Raw genomic sequence first — 17,063 nt, 5'->3', positions numbered from 1 at the left:
AACTTCACAATTGAATTTGATCCGCAAAAAAAAAAGTTCATGACATGTAAATGCAACATTTGATCGATTTTAAATAATTTGTATGAATATTTTTTATTTTGTAAAAGAAGAAAAGTGATAAAACATATAATTCTATGGAAGGAAACTTCCATAGAAATTATTGTTTTGAATAAAAGTCATAAAACATGTCATTCTAACATGCCATAGAAATCACCATTTTCCTTGAAGAATGTTGACAGAAAAAAACATTGTTGTAGATTTTTCATTTTGAGGGAAAGACTGTATATAATTTAGGAGTCAAAAATTGTAGGATGCAGATATTAAATTTGGAGCAATATCAAGATGAAGTTTCCTATTGGTATAATGGAAATATGATCATCAAAGTAGGGTTAAGATTCCTCTCCAAACATTGGAGGTCAACGAACGTCTCTTTTTTATTACATAATTTTCAACAAATTTGTAGTAGTATTTAATTAGCCTTAACTAATTGTATAAAGACATTATAAGGACTATTACGTTTGGTAGTTCTTTTCAAAAATAATTTTTAATAACAATTTTTGAAAATTATTTTTTAATATTCTATAAAATAAAAAATTATTTAGGAACCTAAATATTTTTAACTTGTTTTAAATATTTTTAAAAATCATTTTTATATATAGTATTTTATTTTTAATCATTATATATACTTATATAATTATTTTATAAAAAAACTTTTAAAAAACAAGTAATAATAACTAAAAAATGTTCTCTAAAAATATCATATTTTTTATTCTTAAGAATAAAAAATAAAAAATAATTTTTTATTGTCAAATATATTTTTTTTCATTTTTATGTTCTAAAGAATAAAAAACTATTCTTAAAAGCAATTGTAAAATATACCCTTAGTTTATAATTATAATAGACTCTTCAATTTTGTTTTGTACATAAAAAAACTTAAATAAAGCTTTAACAAATTTTTATTTTTTGTTTTTTCAAAATAATATTGGGACAAGGAAAATGTGTTCAATTTCCTCCCTAATAACTATTTAAGTTTTAGTGATTAACTTTTCTTCAAAATAATATTTAAAACTAGAAGGAAAAAGGTGTTTTTCCACCTTTTTGGCTTCTTTGGATTCGATTGATAAAGAAAATGTGTGCATGTTCTATGCATTATATAAATTTTTTTCATGTGATTAAATTTTTTTTTAAAATCATTGTTTTTTACAAAGGAAATATTAACATTAACAGTGAAATGAAATGAAATGTCTTAGATGATGACTTCCTTTTTTTTCTTAGAAATAATTAATGTGGTATGATTTTAAGTAATAGATTTATGTGATATGATCATTTCCTTGATATCACAACAATGGGACCGATGGTCACATGTACCACAGCCATATTAACATTTTCTCACAAAATATAAATATGATGGTACGCATAAACTTTATATACTTAATTTTTCTAGGCAAACCTGACAGGCAGAAGGTTAGAAAATAATTAATTTGGAAAAACTTTGAACACTACATTGATAAAGACTTAAGCAAATCAAGTAATGAGGGAGAATGAGAGAGAGAGAGAGAGAGAGAGAGAAAGAAGAAGACAAGGGGAGTCACTCAGTTTTGAGAGAGGAAGAAGAAGAAGACAAGGGAGGCACTCGGTTTTGAAATTTTCTAAATGTAGGACGCCAAGATACTTCTGGGCACCACCAACTCGTGGGCTGACTCTACTTGGTCAACGGTTCCGCTGCATGGAATGGAATGGAGAAGCAGTCTCATAAAACCACAGCTGGTTTCTCCCCCAAATACTTGATACTGCAGCTCGCTTTAATTTTGTTATTTCTCCTATAAATACACCACTTTTCTTCTTCACGATCACCACACCAATTCTCTCATTATTCTTCATCATTTCTTCACTTCCCTCTCCTATTGCTACACCACTTCTTTTACTCTTATTCGTTTTTTCTTTATCGCTCTCTCTCTCTCTCACTCACGCACACATATATCCTACAGCTAGATTCTTGTATTACCATGTCACCTGCAATGAGCACAGCAATCGAAGCCAACAAGGAAGGTGACCAACCAGAAAGCCAGTACCAGAAAGGAGTGAAACACCTATGGGACAGTGGCATCACCAGGGTTCCCAACAAGTACATATTGCCAGCCTCGGACAGACCTGGGTTAACCAGAGATGATAATCAAAGTGGCAACCCTAATCTCAAGTTACCCGTCATTGATTTTGCTCACCTGCAAGGCTCAAACAGATCCCATGCTCTCAATACCCTTGCCAAAGCTTGCGAGGAGTATGGATTTTTTCAGGTGAGCTTTGATTTTAATTATGCGGTTTAAGGGCTAGCTCAAGATAAACCATATAAACTGAACATTTACTAATGTATGTGTTCCTGCAAAAACTGGAAGTAAAACCAGTAAACCCTGATGGGAGGTTTTTGTTTGTATGGATGCAGTTGACAAACCATGGTATCCCAAGCGAAGTTATCCTCAACATGGTTGAAGGGAGTAAAAGATTTTTCGAGCTCCCTTTCGAGGAGAGATCCAAGTACATGTCGACTGATATGTATGCCCCAGTTAGGTATGGAACAAGTTTTAACCAGAACAAGGATCGAGTGTTCTGCTGGAGAGATTTTTTGAAGCTAAGCTGCCAGCCCCTCTCAGGTGTTCTTCCATTTTGGCCCTCTTCGCCTGTGGACTTCAGGTGAGGACACATTCAAGCTTCTTTCCATGCTTCGGATATGCCAGCTAGAGATTACCTACCAACCAATTTCAAGTAATACTAATTTGTTTCTAACTGTATCTTATATTATTTTTAAAAAAAATTATTTTCGTTATTTAATCAGGCAAAGCGCTGTTGATTACTCCAAGCAAGCCAAATTCTTGTACCTAGCTCTCACGGAGGCCATCCTAGAGAGCCTAGGATTGGTGGAAGCCACCACAAAGAACAACGAATATGATAGTTTAAAAGAATTCCAAGATGGAAGCCAACTCATTGTGGTCAATTGCTACCCTTCCTGCCCTGAACCTGACCTAACCCTCGGCATGCCACCACATTCAGACTATGGCTTCCTCACACTTCTTCTCCAAGATGAAGTCAAGGGCCTCCAGATACAGCATGATGGAAGATGGGTAACAGTCGAACCAATCCCTAACTCATTCGTAGTTAATGTCGGCGACCATCTAGAGGTTAGTAGTACTTAATCAAACCGATCAAACTCACTCTAAATTATGTTTATCATCCCGGTTTATTCATAGAATTTAATACATACCAGTCTTCTTCCCTCGAGTGTCCTTCAAACAGTGCATATATATATCCACTTGGAAACTACTGCTTTGCCTTCATGTAAAGGAAAGGCATCTAATTAAATTTCATCAACTTGGGTTTGCTGACAGATATTTAGCAATGGAAGATACAAGAGTGTGCTTCATAGGGTTTTGGTTAATCCTCTCAACTCCCGAATCTCCATTGCTTCCCTGCACAGTCTTCCCGTCAACAAGACGGTCCAGCCATCGCCAAAACTCATCGATGAAACCAATCCGAGGCGTTACAAGGACACAAACTTCGCCAGTTTCCTGGACTACATTTCCTCCTGTGAACCCAAGGGCAAGAATTTCCTGGAATCCAGGAAATTGACTTAAGAGGCATGTAAACAATGCATTAATCCACTAAAAAAAAGGATAATTAAGCATGCATTTTGACTTTTTGAACAAATTAAACAGTAATGAATTGATTGCATGGTAGAAAAGTTTGCAGTTAGTTTGTATTTTGGAAATTATGTATATATATCTTCAATAAGAGATCGGATAAACTAAAGTTTGTGCTCCTTATCATACTCTAATTGTACATCCTGATTTTAATTATTTCAAGATTGTCGTTTTGCTTCTCTTCTTTAACTACAAAATGATGTTGCTAGCTACCAGTCCTTTACACGCCACTCCCGAAATTATGGGAGCACATATCCTAAGCAATATCTACGTGTATACACTGTTTCTCCACGGATTTATTGTAAACCTGCTGTTACCATGTAGGGATATTAGGGAATTTTCCCACCAAACAAACAGCTCAATGACGTTTGCAATACTACTGTTTAATCACACAGCAAATTTTCAATTTTCATGTGTTTGCGGCGCCTCTTGCTTTTAGCCTTTTAATTACTCAAGCCAACAGAAAAGATTATGAGTTTAGTTTTTTTTTTTGGGGGGCGGGCCACTCTCAATTTATCTGCCCAAATAGTATATTGGATGCATGTATATATAGTAGGTGACGGTCAAGGGGACTTGAGCTTGCTCTTAAAACCCTTTATAGAAAACATGGAGAGGAGGTGAATAAGAGTGCGTTTAGAAATGATTCTAAAAAATGTTTCTAATATTTTTAACACTTAAATGATAAAAATTTTCAAGTATTAAGAATGTTAAAAGTTTTTTAGAATCACTATCAAACGAATTCTAAGTTGTTTTTCAAATTTTATTTTGAAGTCTGACGTTGGTTTACATTTTTGAAAGATCGAGTAGAGATTAGTTAGCCGACTTAAGCAGAATTTGTAAATGACACCTCAACTTTTTCATCATATCTAAATAAGAACTTTTTCTTTCCCTGTTATTTTCATCTTTATTTGTTTTCCCTTAATCTTCCGCAAATCAAAGAGTCTTAGGCATTTAAACTTCCACTGAACCAAAGAGTCTTAGTATAAATGAGGTAGCAGAATATAGCCGAAATTGTGAGTTGTTTGAATGATGGATCCCAACAGGCTAATACACTGAGTGTGGGTCGTGACCATGAAAATCAAAAGGATGAAGATGATGGAGATGTTAGTTGAAACGCCAGAAGGCATAGATCCATGACTTGCTACCAGCTTTAATTGAAGAGTCCACCCTTGAGTCATGAAGGCCCTATAGATTCAGCCAAACACAAACGATTAAATTGCATATCTTTACTTGTAATTATTAATAATTTAAACACCCAATAATATAAAATTAATTCACTTATATGACATAATTAAATCTCCAACATTCCTAATAAGATGGTGTTGAAACTTCGTTTTGTATTAGATATCATACATACGAAGAAGCCCATTAAAAATCATTGGATATTTTTGTATATCTTACATCAACATGGGTATAAGTTTTTTTCAATCTTATAGATGCATTTTAAAGTTGTGAGGTCCCTTTAAACCCAAAGTGAATAATATTTACACGATTAAAATTGAATCATTACAAATTGTATCAAATGTGACCCCTATTCTAATGTGGGAATTTGTTTTGGGATACATCGAGAACGTTGTATCTACATTTAAGGGACCTCAATGTGGGAGTTTGCATTGGAATGCAACCAAGACGTTATGTCTGTATTTGGGGTAAGGGGATTGATTATGATATTTTACAACGAATAGGAAAAAAAAGTTCTTAAAACTATATATGTATAAAAAAAATTTTAACCTTGTAAACACATTTTAAAGTCGCAAGATCCAATTAAGCCTAGAGTATATAATAACTATATTGTTAAGAGTTTGTCGTTACAACTCTCTTATTATATAAACCAATTTATTTGATAAGGTCTCATTGAGCTCAAAACAAACAATATTTACATGATTGGGAGTAAATCGTTACAACTCTCTTATTATATAAAACTAGTTTATTTGATTTATGAATTACTATTTAATCTCATGTTAATCTCAATTTTTCTCCCCAACAGTAAGCTTAGTTAAATCACAGCACAAGCAAATTTTACAAAACGGAAAAGACAGCCGCTGTTGAAAAGAAGACAATAATGTTATTGTCTTTATTACCCTAAGGTCAATCATCTGTTAATTGACTCCAGTAGCCGTGTGAATTGAACCTCAAACTTGGAAAATCCGAAGATGCCTGAGCCTATATATTGGACTATAATAAGAGTATTGGGGGGGAAAGAATTGAAGGCTTCTAGTATAGGGACTTTTCTCAATAGTACAGCAATTTTAAAAAGTTATGCTTAAATTACTGTAATAGAAGAAGTTATTACAAATATAGGGTAGTTTTTGCCACATAGGAGAGAGGAGAGAGGAAAGAGGAGAGAGGAGAGAGGAGAGAGGGTGAGAGAAGAGAGGAAAGAGGAGAGAGGGTGAGAGAGAGGAGATAGGAGAGAGGAGAGAGGGTGAGTAAAAAAAAAGCAAACTCGTCTCTTGAAGAGACGAGTTCCATGAAAGAAGAGAGGAAAGAGGAGAGAGGAGAGAGGAGAGAGGGTGAGAGAGAGGAGAGAGGAGAGAGGAGAGAGGAGAGAGGGTGTGTAAAAAAAAAGCAAACTCGTCTCTTGAAGAGACGAGTTCCATGAAAAAAAATATATATATATAATTTTAAAAAAATTCTAAACAATTATTCAAGGGAACTCGTCTCTTCAAGAGACGAGTTCCATGTAAAAAAATATATATTTTTTTAAAAATATATTTTTTAATTTAAAAAATCCCAAATTTAAAAAAAAAAAAAAATTTCCAAAAAGGGAACTCGTCTCTTGAAGAGACGAGTTCCATGTAAAAAAATATATATTTTTTATTTTAAAAAATCCCAAATTTAAAAAAAAAAAAAAATTCCAAAGGGAACTCGTCTCTTGAAGAGACGAGTTCCATGTAAAAAAAAAAATAGTTTTTAAAAAATATATTTTTTAATTTAAAAAATCCCAAATTAAAAAAAAAAAAAAATTCCAAAGGAACTCGTCTCTTGAAGAGACGAGTTCCATGTAAAAAAAATATATATTTTTATAAAAATATATATATTAAAAAAAAAATCCCAAATTAAAAAAAAAAAAAAAAAAAAAAAACACAATTCCAAAGGAAACTCGTCTCTTCATGTAAAAAAAATATATTTTTTATTTTAAAAAATCCCAAATTTAAAAAAAAAAAAATTCCAAAGGTAACTCGTCTCTTCAAGAGAGACGAGTTCCATGTAAAAAAAAAATTATTTTTTTAAAAATATATATATATTAAAAAAAATTCCCAAATTAAAAAAAAAAAATTAATTCCAAAGGGAACTCGTCTCTTCAAGAGACGAGTTCCCATGTAAAAAAAAATATTTTTTTAAATATATATATATATATATATATATATATATATTAAAAAAAAAAAAAAAAAAAAAAAAACAATTCCTTAAAATTCCTAACAGACGAGTTCTCATCTAAAAAAAAATATATTTTTTTTAAATATAAAATTTCAAGAGACGAGGGAAAAAAAATATATTTTTTAAAAAATATATTTTTTATTTTAAAAAATCCCAAATTTAAAAAAAAAAAAAAAAATTCCAAAGGGAACTCGTCTCTTGAAGAGACGAGTTCCCTGTAAAAAAAATATATATTTTTTTAAAAAAAAAATTCCAAAGGGAACTCGTCTCTTCAAGAGACGAGTTCCATGTAAAAAAAAATATTTTTTTTTAAAAATATATTTTTTATTTTAAAAAATCCAAAAAAAAAAAAAAAAAATCCAAAGGGAACTCGTCTCTTGAAGAGACGAGTTCCATGTAAAAAAAATATATATTTTTTTAAAAATATATATATTAAAAAAAAAATCCCAAATTAAAAAAAAAAAAAAAAATTTCCAAAAAGGGAACTCGTCTCTTCAAGAGACGAGTTCCATGTAAAAAAAATATATTTTTTATTTTAAAAAATCCCAAATTTAAAAAAAAAAAAAAAAAAATTCCAAAGGGAACTCGTCTCTTGAAGAGACGAGTTCCATGTAAAAAAAATATATATTTTTTTAAAAATATATATATTAAAAAAAAAATCCCAAATTAAAAAAAAAAAAAAAATTCCAAAAAGGGAACTCGTCTCTTGAAGAGACGAGTTCCATGTAAAAAAAATATATTTTTTATTTTAAAAAATCCCAAATTTAAAAAAAAAAAAAAATTCCAAAGGGAACTCGTCTCTTGAAGAGACGAGTTCCATGTAAAAAAAAAAATATTTTTTATTTTAAAAAATCCCAAATTAAAAAAAAAATAAAAAAATTCCAAAGGGAACTCGTCTCTTGAAGAGACGAGTTCCATGTAAAAAAAAATATTTTTTTTTAAAAATATATTTTTTATTTTAAAAAATCCCAAATTAAAAAAAAAAATAAAAAAATTCCAAAGGGAACTCGTCTCTTGAAGAGACGAGTTCCATGTAAAAAAAAATATTTTTTTTAAAAAATATATTTTTTATTTTAAAAAATCCCAAATTAAAAAAAAAAAAAAATCCAAAGGGAACTCGTCTCTTGAAGAGACGAGTTCCATGTAAAAAAATATATATTTTTTTAAAAATATATATATTAAGAAAAAAAAATCCCAAATTAAAAAAAAAAAAAAAAAAAACACACAATTCCAAAGGGAACTCGTCTCTTGAAGAGACGAGTTCCATGTAAAAAAAAATATATTTTTTAAAAAATATATTTTTTATTTTAAAAAATCCCAAATTTAAAAAAAAAAAAAAATCCCAAAGGAAACTCGTCTCTTGAAGATACGAGTTCCATGTAAAAAAATATATATATATTAAAAAAAATATATATTTTTTTAAAAATATATATATTAAAAAAAAATCCCAAATTAAAAAAAAAAAAAAACACACACAATTCCAAAGTGAAGAGACGAGTTCCATGTAAAAAAAAATATTTTTTAAAAAATATATTTTTTATTTTAAAAAATCCCAAATTAAAAAAAAAAATTCCAAAGGGAACTCGTCTCTTGAAGAGACGAGTAAAAAAATATATTTTTTAAAATATATATATTAAAAAAAAAATCCCAAATTAAAAAAAAAAAAAAAAAAACACACACACAATTCCAAAGGGAACTCGTCTCTTGAAGAGACGAGTTCCATGTAAAAAAAAATATATTTTTTTTAAAATATATATATTAAAAAAAAAAAAAAAGTAACTCGTCTCTTCAAGATTAAAAAATCCCAAATATTAAAAAAAAAAAAATTCAAAGGGAAAATAGTCTCTTTAAAAAAATTAATATTTTTAAATTTGTTTTTTAAAATCCCAAATTATAAAAATAAAAATATTTCAAAAGGGAAATCGTCTCTTCATTAAAAAAAATCCCAAATAAAAAAAAAAAATCCTAAAAGGAAATCGTCTCTTCATAGGTAAGTCGTTTGCTATCAACAATACCGTTTGCTATTTTGAACAACACTGTTTGTTATAATAGGTAAGCCATTTGCTATCATAGCTAACCCGTTTGCTATCATAGCTAGCCCGTTTGCTATTTCGGGCTAGCTATTTCGAAGAAGAACGTTGGTATCATACCGTTACACTCTACCAATTCCATTTTAAACTCAAATTTTAACCACTCATGGTACCTTTTTACAACTTCTCAAATACTATAAATTACCTTCTTCATTCTCATTTTCACCTTCAAACTTCTTCACTTACATTTTCCCATTCTTCCCACTTGAAACTTCTTCACTTACATTTTCCCACTCTTCCCACTTGAAACCGAAATTTTCACTTCTCAGTTTTTCACCTTTGGTAGAATTTGAGCATATCTTCTAAGGTAATATTTTTGCTTTATTTTATTTTATGATATATAGTTTTTATTATTATATCAGTTTTTATTGGTAGGTAATATTTTTGCCTTTTTATTATTATATCAGTTTGTTTTTATTGATAGGTAATATTTTTTCCTTTATTTCATATTTATTGTGTAATACATTTAAATATCCATTTTAAAAAAGAAAAGATAAGAAACATATAATAATTGTACAATGTTAGAATATATAATAAAATAAAATAAATAAATAAATTTAGTAATGGTGGTTAGTGTTAAATTATTTTTTTGCATTTAATATTATTTAAAAAATATTAAAATATAAGAAATTTAAGTATAACATTATCTGAAATTATGAATTTATCTTCTATATTATAAAAAAATTAATATTAGTCTTAAATTATTGAAATAATTCTTGTAAGATATTGAGAGCTAAAAAATAAAAATAAATAAAAGTAGAAATAAAACTAAAATATTATTTGATTTATTTAAATGGCTATTTAATGTATAATATATATACGAGTAATTTTCTATAATATAACATAGTAACAGTGAGTATTAAAGGTATATAATATATATTTAAATATTAAAATATTAAAATATTATATACATTTAAATGTCCATTTTAACAAAGAAAAGAAATATATAATTGTAAAATGTTATAATATATAATATTATTAGTGTGAAATTATTTTGAAATTATTTTTTTGCATACATTATATATATGTATATATATTAAAATATAAGAAATATAAGTATAACATTATTCGAAATTTTGAGTTTGTATTCTATAGTTTATAAAAATTAACATTAGTTTTAAATTATTGAAAAAATTCTTGTAAGAAATTGAGAGCTAAAAATTAAAAATAAATTAAAGTATATTTAAATTTAAAATATTATTTGATTTATTTAATTGGATATTTTAATATAATATATATGTACACAATATAAAATAGTCAATTATATATATTTAAATATTCAAATATTATATACATTTCATATCTATTTTAAAAAAGAAAAGAAATAGATAATTGTAAAATGTTAGAATATATAATAAAAATAAATAAATAAATTTAGTAATGGTTGTTAGTATTAAATTATTTTTTTGCATATAATATTAATTAAAAAAATATAAAAATATAAGAAATATAAGTAGAACATTATCCGAGAGTTGGTCTTATCTTAAATATGTAAATGGACATTTAAAATGTTATATTATATACATTTAAATATCCCTTTTTAAAAAGAAAAGAAATATATTGTAATGTACAATGCACCGTAATATTAGTAAAATAGATTTGCAAAATATATATTGTTTTATTATCATAAAGTTTATTGATGATGATATTTTTTGTTGATCTTTTGAATAGGTTTTATAATGGACGGTTACACCACGGTGTTGTGCTATACCAGGGGTGAAATTATTGATTGTGAATTTGGGGTAAGTTATAATCGTCCTCCTGATAAAGGTGTTTTAATCAATAGTATGATAACATTTGATGAGTTAGAAACAAAATTGTGTCATGCTCTAAATATTAATCGTACTTATACCAAGTTAAATATGGTGTTTCGATATCCAGTTCCCTTTTCAAATGGAAATGGTACTGTTAATTATGTCCCTTTGCCTATTCGAGATGATGGTGATGTAAGGATAATGTTCACCGTTGTCGCACAATCTCCTCCTCCAAATACTATTGAAATGTATTGTCAAACTTCTTCCATTGATTATCACCCTGTGCCTAGTAGCTTTACTACCCCATTGCATATTGAAAGTCTAGGTCCAAGTCAACATATGGTAGAAAATAACACATCTTCCCCTAAGTATATGCAAAGTTATGATAATGATATGGAACCTACAGTTAGGGTAGATATGGCAGGGGTTACTGAGTCAATTGTAATGACAGTTGGAAATTATGTTGATATTTTACCTGGAAATGATGATGACAATGTAGAGTTATTTGATGAAGATGATGGTAATGAGGATATTATGGACATGGAGGATAATGAAAATACAGAAAATGATGCATCATTGCTAGGTGGTGGTGAACATGATGTCCCTTCCCCAATATTTAGAGAATTGAATTGGGATGTAATTAACTCCATCGCTGACAAGGATTTAATAGCACGCACTGGCTTATGGAATGAATCAGATGAATTGTTTAAGGGTTTGCGGTTTGAGAGTAAGGTAGACTTACAATATGCTGTTAAACGTTATTCTATATGTAGGAATCAACATTTGATTGTTATTGAATCTGAGCCAGATATTTGGGCTGTAAAGTGTAAAAAATGGTCTGAGGGTTGTAATTGGAGGCTTCGTGCATGTCGTCGTAAATGTCATGGTTTGTTTGAGATAACAAAGTACATAGGTCCTCACACTTGTGTTTACCCTAAACTATCACAAGACCACTCACAATTAGACTCAACCTTCATTGCACGAGAAGTTCAAAATGTAGTCCAAAGTGATCACACAATTTCAATTGCTGCATTACATCAAATAGTGAAAGATAAATTTGGTTATAATGTTCATTACAAGAGGATTTGGGAAGCAAAGAGGAAAGCAATGATAAGGATATTTGGTGATTAGGATGAATCTTACCAAACTTTACCTAGGTGGATGAATATTGTTAAACTTACTAACCCTGGGACTAAGGTTGTTTGGAAGACATCATTACTAGCAGGTTGCAATGGAAATGTACGTTTTATGCGTGTGTTCTGGGCTTTTGGGGCATGTGTTGAAGGATTTAAGCATTGTAGACCAATAATACAAATAGATGGTACTTTTTTATATGGAAAATACATAGGAAAACTTTTGATTGCAACATCAATCGATGCTAATGGTCATATCTTCCCTCTAGCATTTGCAATAGTTGAAGAGGAATCATCAGATAGTTGGTCTTGGTTTCTTTATATATTAAGGACTCAAGTCACACAAAGAGAAGGCATATGTCTTATTTCAGATCGTCATGCAGGAATACAAGCCGCCATTAGGGATCCTAGTGTTGGTTGGAGCCCGCCTTATGCACACCATCGATATTGTCTTAGGCATGTGGCAAGCAATTTCAATGATAAATATAGAAATAAGATGTTAAAAGACTTAGTGTATAGAGCAGGGTCTCAACATCAACCACGAAAGTATGAGGCATGTATGACTGAGTTAAAACGATTAGATGACAAATGCTTAGAATGGTTTAAGAGGTTGGACACAAAGAAATGGACTTTGGCACATGATGGAGGACATCGGTATGGGTGGATGACTACAAATATTGCTGAATGCATAAATGGAGTGCTCAAAGGGGCTAGAATGTTGCCTATCACTACTCTTGTTCGATTAACTTTCTATCGTTGTGTTTCATATTTCGAGACTCGTCGAACAGAGATACAAACTCAAATGGCAAATGGAGATTTGTATACTTCCTATGCCATTAACAAAATAACAAAATATCAATCAAGGGCTAATGGACACACTGCCAATATTTTTCACCGTTCAAATGAGATATTTGAAGTTACAACTGCTCCCCATGGGTTTCATATGGATAAAGGAAACAATATACAAATTGTGAAGTTGAAAGAAAGAACATGTACTTGTAATAAATGGCAATCATTTGGTATACCATGTTCACATGTGTTGGCTGTATGTGCACGTGCAAGGATTGATAGTTGGCAATTTGTTGACAAACATTATAGGATGGATGTATATGCTTGTTGCTATACACCTCAATTCAATCCAATTCCACATCAAGCATATTGGCCAGAGCCTAATTTTCCAATTGTTCATCCTAATCCAAATCTAGTACGTGATAAAGGAAGACCAAGATCTTCAAGGATTAGGAATGAAATGGATTGGAGAGAACCAAGTGTTAAATTGCGATGTGGGCTTTGTAAACAAGAGGGTCACAATCGGCGAAAATGTCCTAACAGAGGGGAGTCTTCTAACACAACCGCTCAATGATATTGTAAGTTCCAGTTTATTTAAATTAAAGTTCTTTTAATCGAGACGATTTCTGGGAAAAAAAATCCTCAAGGTAACTCGTCTCTTGAATAGCCGAGTTCCCTTTAGGAAAAAATATATTTTTTTAAAAAAAATATATTTTTTATTTTAAAAAATCCCAAATTAAAAATAAAAAAAATAAAACACAATTCCAAGGGAACTCGTCTCTTGAAGAGACGAGTTCCCTTGTAAAAAAATATATATATATTTTTAAATACATATTAAAAAAAAAAAAAAAAATTCCTAAAGGTAACTCGTCTCTTGAAGAGACGAGTTCCCATGTAAAAAAAAAATATTTTTTTTTAAAAATATATATATTTAAAAAAAAAAAATTTCAAGAGACGAGTTACCTTTAGGAAAAAAAATATTTTTTTTAAAAAAAATATTTTTATTTTAAAAAATCCCAAAAAAAAAAACACAATTCCAAAGGGAACTCGTCTCTTCAAGAGACGAGTTCCCATGTAAAAAAAAAAATATTTTTTTAAATATATATTACAAAAAAAAAAAATTCCTAAAGGGAACTCGTCTCTTGAAGAGACGAGTTCCCATGTAAAAAAAAATATTTTTTTAAAAAATATATATATTTAAAAAAAAAAATTTCAAGAGACGAGTTTCCCAAAATATTTTTTTTAAAAAAATATATTTTTATTTTAAAAAATCCCAAATAAAAAAACAAAAAAAAAAAAACACAATTACAAAGGAACTCGTCTCTTCACTGTAAAAAAAAAAAATATTTTTTTAAATATATATTAAAAAAAAAAAAATACAATTTCTCAAAAATTCCTAAAGGGAACTCGTCTCTTCAAGAGACGAGTTCCAATATAAAAAAAATTTTTTTTTTTAAAATATATATATTTAAAAAAAAAATTCCTAAAGGAACTCGTCTTTTCAAGAGACGAGTTCCCTAATTAAAAAATCTCAAATTAAAAAAAAAATTAAAAAATCTCAAATTAAAAAAAAAAAAAAAAAAAATCCTTAACGGAACTCGTCTCTTCAAGACGAGTTTCCCATGAAAAATAAAAAAAATTAACATTTTTTAAAAAAAAATCCCAAAAAAAAAATCCTCAAGGAACTCGTCTCTTGAAGAGACGAGTTCCCATTAAAAAAAATTAATATATTTTTTTTAAAAAAATCCGAAAAAAAAATTCCAAAAGAGACGATTTCCCATTAAAAAAAATAATATTTTTTTTAAAAAAGTCCCAAATTAAAAAAAAAAAAAAAAAAAAAAAAAAACGAAGAATGAACTAGGAACCAATAAAAGTTAGTATTCATCATTAACACAAATAAACGAAGAATAAAAAAAATACAAGATATAAAAGTCATCAATGTGTGCCACATGAAGGAGGCTTCCTTCTTCGTTGTGGCCGTTGGTGACATCTTTCCAACTCGGATTGATCTGAGGGACCATCTAATGTTGCTTCATTTCCTCGTCTTCGTCCCCGTCCTCGTCCTCGACCTCTTCCTCGTCCACGTCCTTCATCTTGCACTTGTGCCTCTAGCTGTTGTTCAACAAGTGGTGATGAAAAGTATTGCATTTGTGTCGCCGCATCATCTCTCAATGGATGTCCTAATGATTGTGGTGACAAAGCAATGAGTGGTGCTGTAGGTGGAGTAAATGATACATCGATACTAGACGACATAGGTATATGAAAAGAAGGCCCATCAATATAAGAATGCAATATCTCCTGCATGAATGATGTCCCAACATCTTCCTGTATCACCCCCTCAACAATGGATGGAACTGATGAATAAGGCAGTGACTGGTCAAGTGGTGTAGAAAAATTGAAGGAAGAATGTTGTAGAGCTGATGGTGGAAAATGTATAGCTACATCATCGCTATGGAAGTGTGGATCATCATAAATATGGCTTCCACGTGTTCGTACACCTCCGCCTCTAGTGCGAACACCTCCACCACCTCTAGTCCGCACCCCACCACCTCTGGTCCGTACCCCAATATCTGTCATCCCAACCTCCTCATCTGATGAATGTCTCTCCGCATCAATGACATTGGGGGGAACAAGAAACTCATCGGCCTCGTGGATCTCTGAACGTCTAGTCCGTACCCCACCACCTCTAGTCCGCACCCCACCACCCCTAGTCCGCACCCCACCACCCCTAGTCCGCATCCCACCATCTCTTATCCCAACCTCCTCATCCGATGATTGTCTCTCCGTATCAACAACATTAGGGGGAATAACTAACCGATCAGCCTCGTGTATAGCCTCTAAAGTGGTTGCACATAATTGATGAATTGCATCACGATGACCGATATTCGGTGTAGTTGGAGAAGTCCATAAATGTATTTGTTGCAAACTGCGGTTCTGTAAGAATTAAGAATAAAAAGTTAGATGTTTTTGTAATAAGAAGAAAATATAGTAATAAATAAAAAGACATTGTAATTACCACTATCTCCCACGAAGATCCATGTGGAGTCAAAAAAAGGCGAGTGATCGAATGATACCACACCATATATGGGTGGTTATACCCGTACGAAGTATATGCTGCCTCAGCTCTAGCAAGATGATCGTACCTAGCCTCCCACCTTTGAATATAGTGGTGATGAATACTCATCCAATCAAAATCATGTCGACCCCTCAAATCATATCTATGTAAGCCCAATTCTGTATCGCATTGCTCGGGAATATGTTGTACTAGCCCAAATTGCCGCAAAACACGATCAGGTCTATGCCACTCCACTATGTGGAAACAGATAAGGGGTGAAATAGTCAACCACAAGTCAGAAGCAATAGTACAGTAATCTGGGAGTGCAGAGATGACATCATCAGTATATGGCTCCCATATAATCTGCAATTAAATTTGAAATATAACTCACATTATTTAATAATAATTTCATTATAAATCGTTTAAAAAAAATTATTCAAAATAATGAATTTATCACCTGCTCTGGCATAAGTCGATCAAGTAGATATCTATACTGGGATAGCACATGCATAGGCGTCGAAGTAGTACGGAATTCATCTCTCCAACTACAAAAAGAATATATATTAAAGGTTTTAGTAATTGTTTATTTATGCATATATGTGTTTACATATGCTATAACTATGGTTGAATACATACCGCATGCCTAAAGGTGGTTGTGGCAGTACTTCATCATGTGGTGTCGGATGTAAGCGCATAGGTGCCATAAAAGGAAATCTATCCCATATCCATAACTGTAACAAAATCAGAGGACCTGATACATCATGTGCATCAATACGGGATGCTCGACACATCTCTCGATATAGCCAAGCTAGGCAAGCACTACCCCAACTGTAAGTACCAGTAACTCCAAAATCCTGAAGTAGTGGTAAAAACATTAAGTGTACTCTATTGTTTGATTTATCCGCAAAAAGAAAACCTCCAATCAACTGTAAGATGAATGCCCTAGCATAGCATCTCACGGACTCCACATCAGCATCAGGTGGCAATGAAGGAAAATGTTCTGTCAACCACATCAAACGAAGTCTTTGTCCAGATATATCTCTATCTCCAGGCACCACTCCTAATAGTGTGGCACACACCTCTCTCCAATCTAAGCACGTGGTACCGGTAACTGCAACACCATCAATCGGTAAGCCTAAAATAATGCTAACATCTTGAAGTGTGATGGT

At 30.7% G+C, this 17,063-nt stretch overlaps 2 protein-coding genes across 2 annotated transcripts; both read left to right on the top strand.

Annotated features, from left to right (window-relative positions):
• The first annotated feature begins 1,817 nt into the window (after positions 1–1,817).
• On the top strand, positions 1,818–3,854 carry LOC100252986 (probable 2-oxoglutarate-dependent dioxygenase SLC1). The gene is made up of 4 exons (XM_002270631.4): positions 1,818–2,294; positions 2,441–2,688; positions 2,831–3,173; positions 3,381–3,854. The coding sequence occupies exons 1-4, from the start codon at positions 2,007–2,009 to the stop codon at positions 3,624–3,626; spliced, it is 1,125 nt and encodes a 374-aa protein (XP_002270667.1). The 5' UTR covers positions 1,818–2,006; the 3' UTR covers positions 3,627–3,854.
• A 7,171-nt stretch (positions 3,855–11,025) lies between these two features.
• Positions 11,026–12,048, top strand: LOC132254857 (uncharacterized). The gene has a single exon (XM_059741536.1). It carries the CDS (start codon positions 11,026–11,028, stop codon positions 12,046–12,048), a length of 1,023 nt encoding a protein of 340 aa, XP_059597519.1.
• The last annotated feature ends 5,015 nt before the right edge of the window (positions 12,049–17,063 follow it).

The sequence above is a fragment of the Vitis vinifera genome, chromosome 13 (genome assembly GCF_030704535.1).
Source record: "Vitis vinifera cultivar Pinot Noir 40024 chromosome 13, ASM3070453v1".
Lineage (NCBI taxonomy): Eukaryota > Viridiplantae > Streptophyta > Magnoliopsida > Vitales > Vitaceae > Vitis > Vitis vinifera.
This window is presented reverse-complemented; position numbering and strand designations above follow the sequence as displayed.

Excerpts from the sequence above, each read along its gene's own strand:
- LOC100252986 (XM_002270631.4), top strand. The coding sequence starts at position 2,007 with ATGTCACCTGCAATGAGCACAGCAATCGAAGCCAACAAGGAAGGTGAC. Across the intron at positions 2,295-2,440 it reads AGGAGTATGGATTTTTTCAG|TTGACAAACCATGGTATCCC; the intron begins GTGAGCTTTGAT and ends GTATGGATGCAG. Across the intron at positions 2,689-2,830 it reads TCTTCGCCTGTGGACTTCAG|GCAAAGCGCTGTTGATTACT; the intron begins GTGAGGACACAT and ends TTATTTAATCAG.
- LOC132254857 (XM_059741536.1), top strand. The coding sequence starts at position 11,026 with ATGGTGTTTCGATATCCAGTTCCCTTTTCAAATGGAAATGGTACTGTT.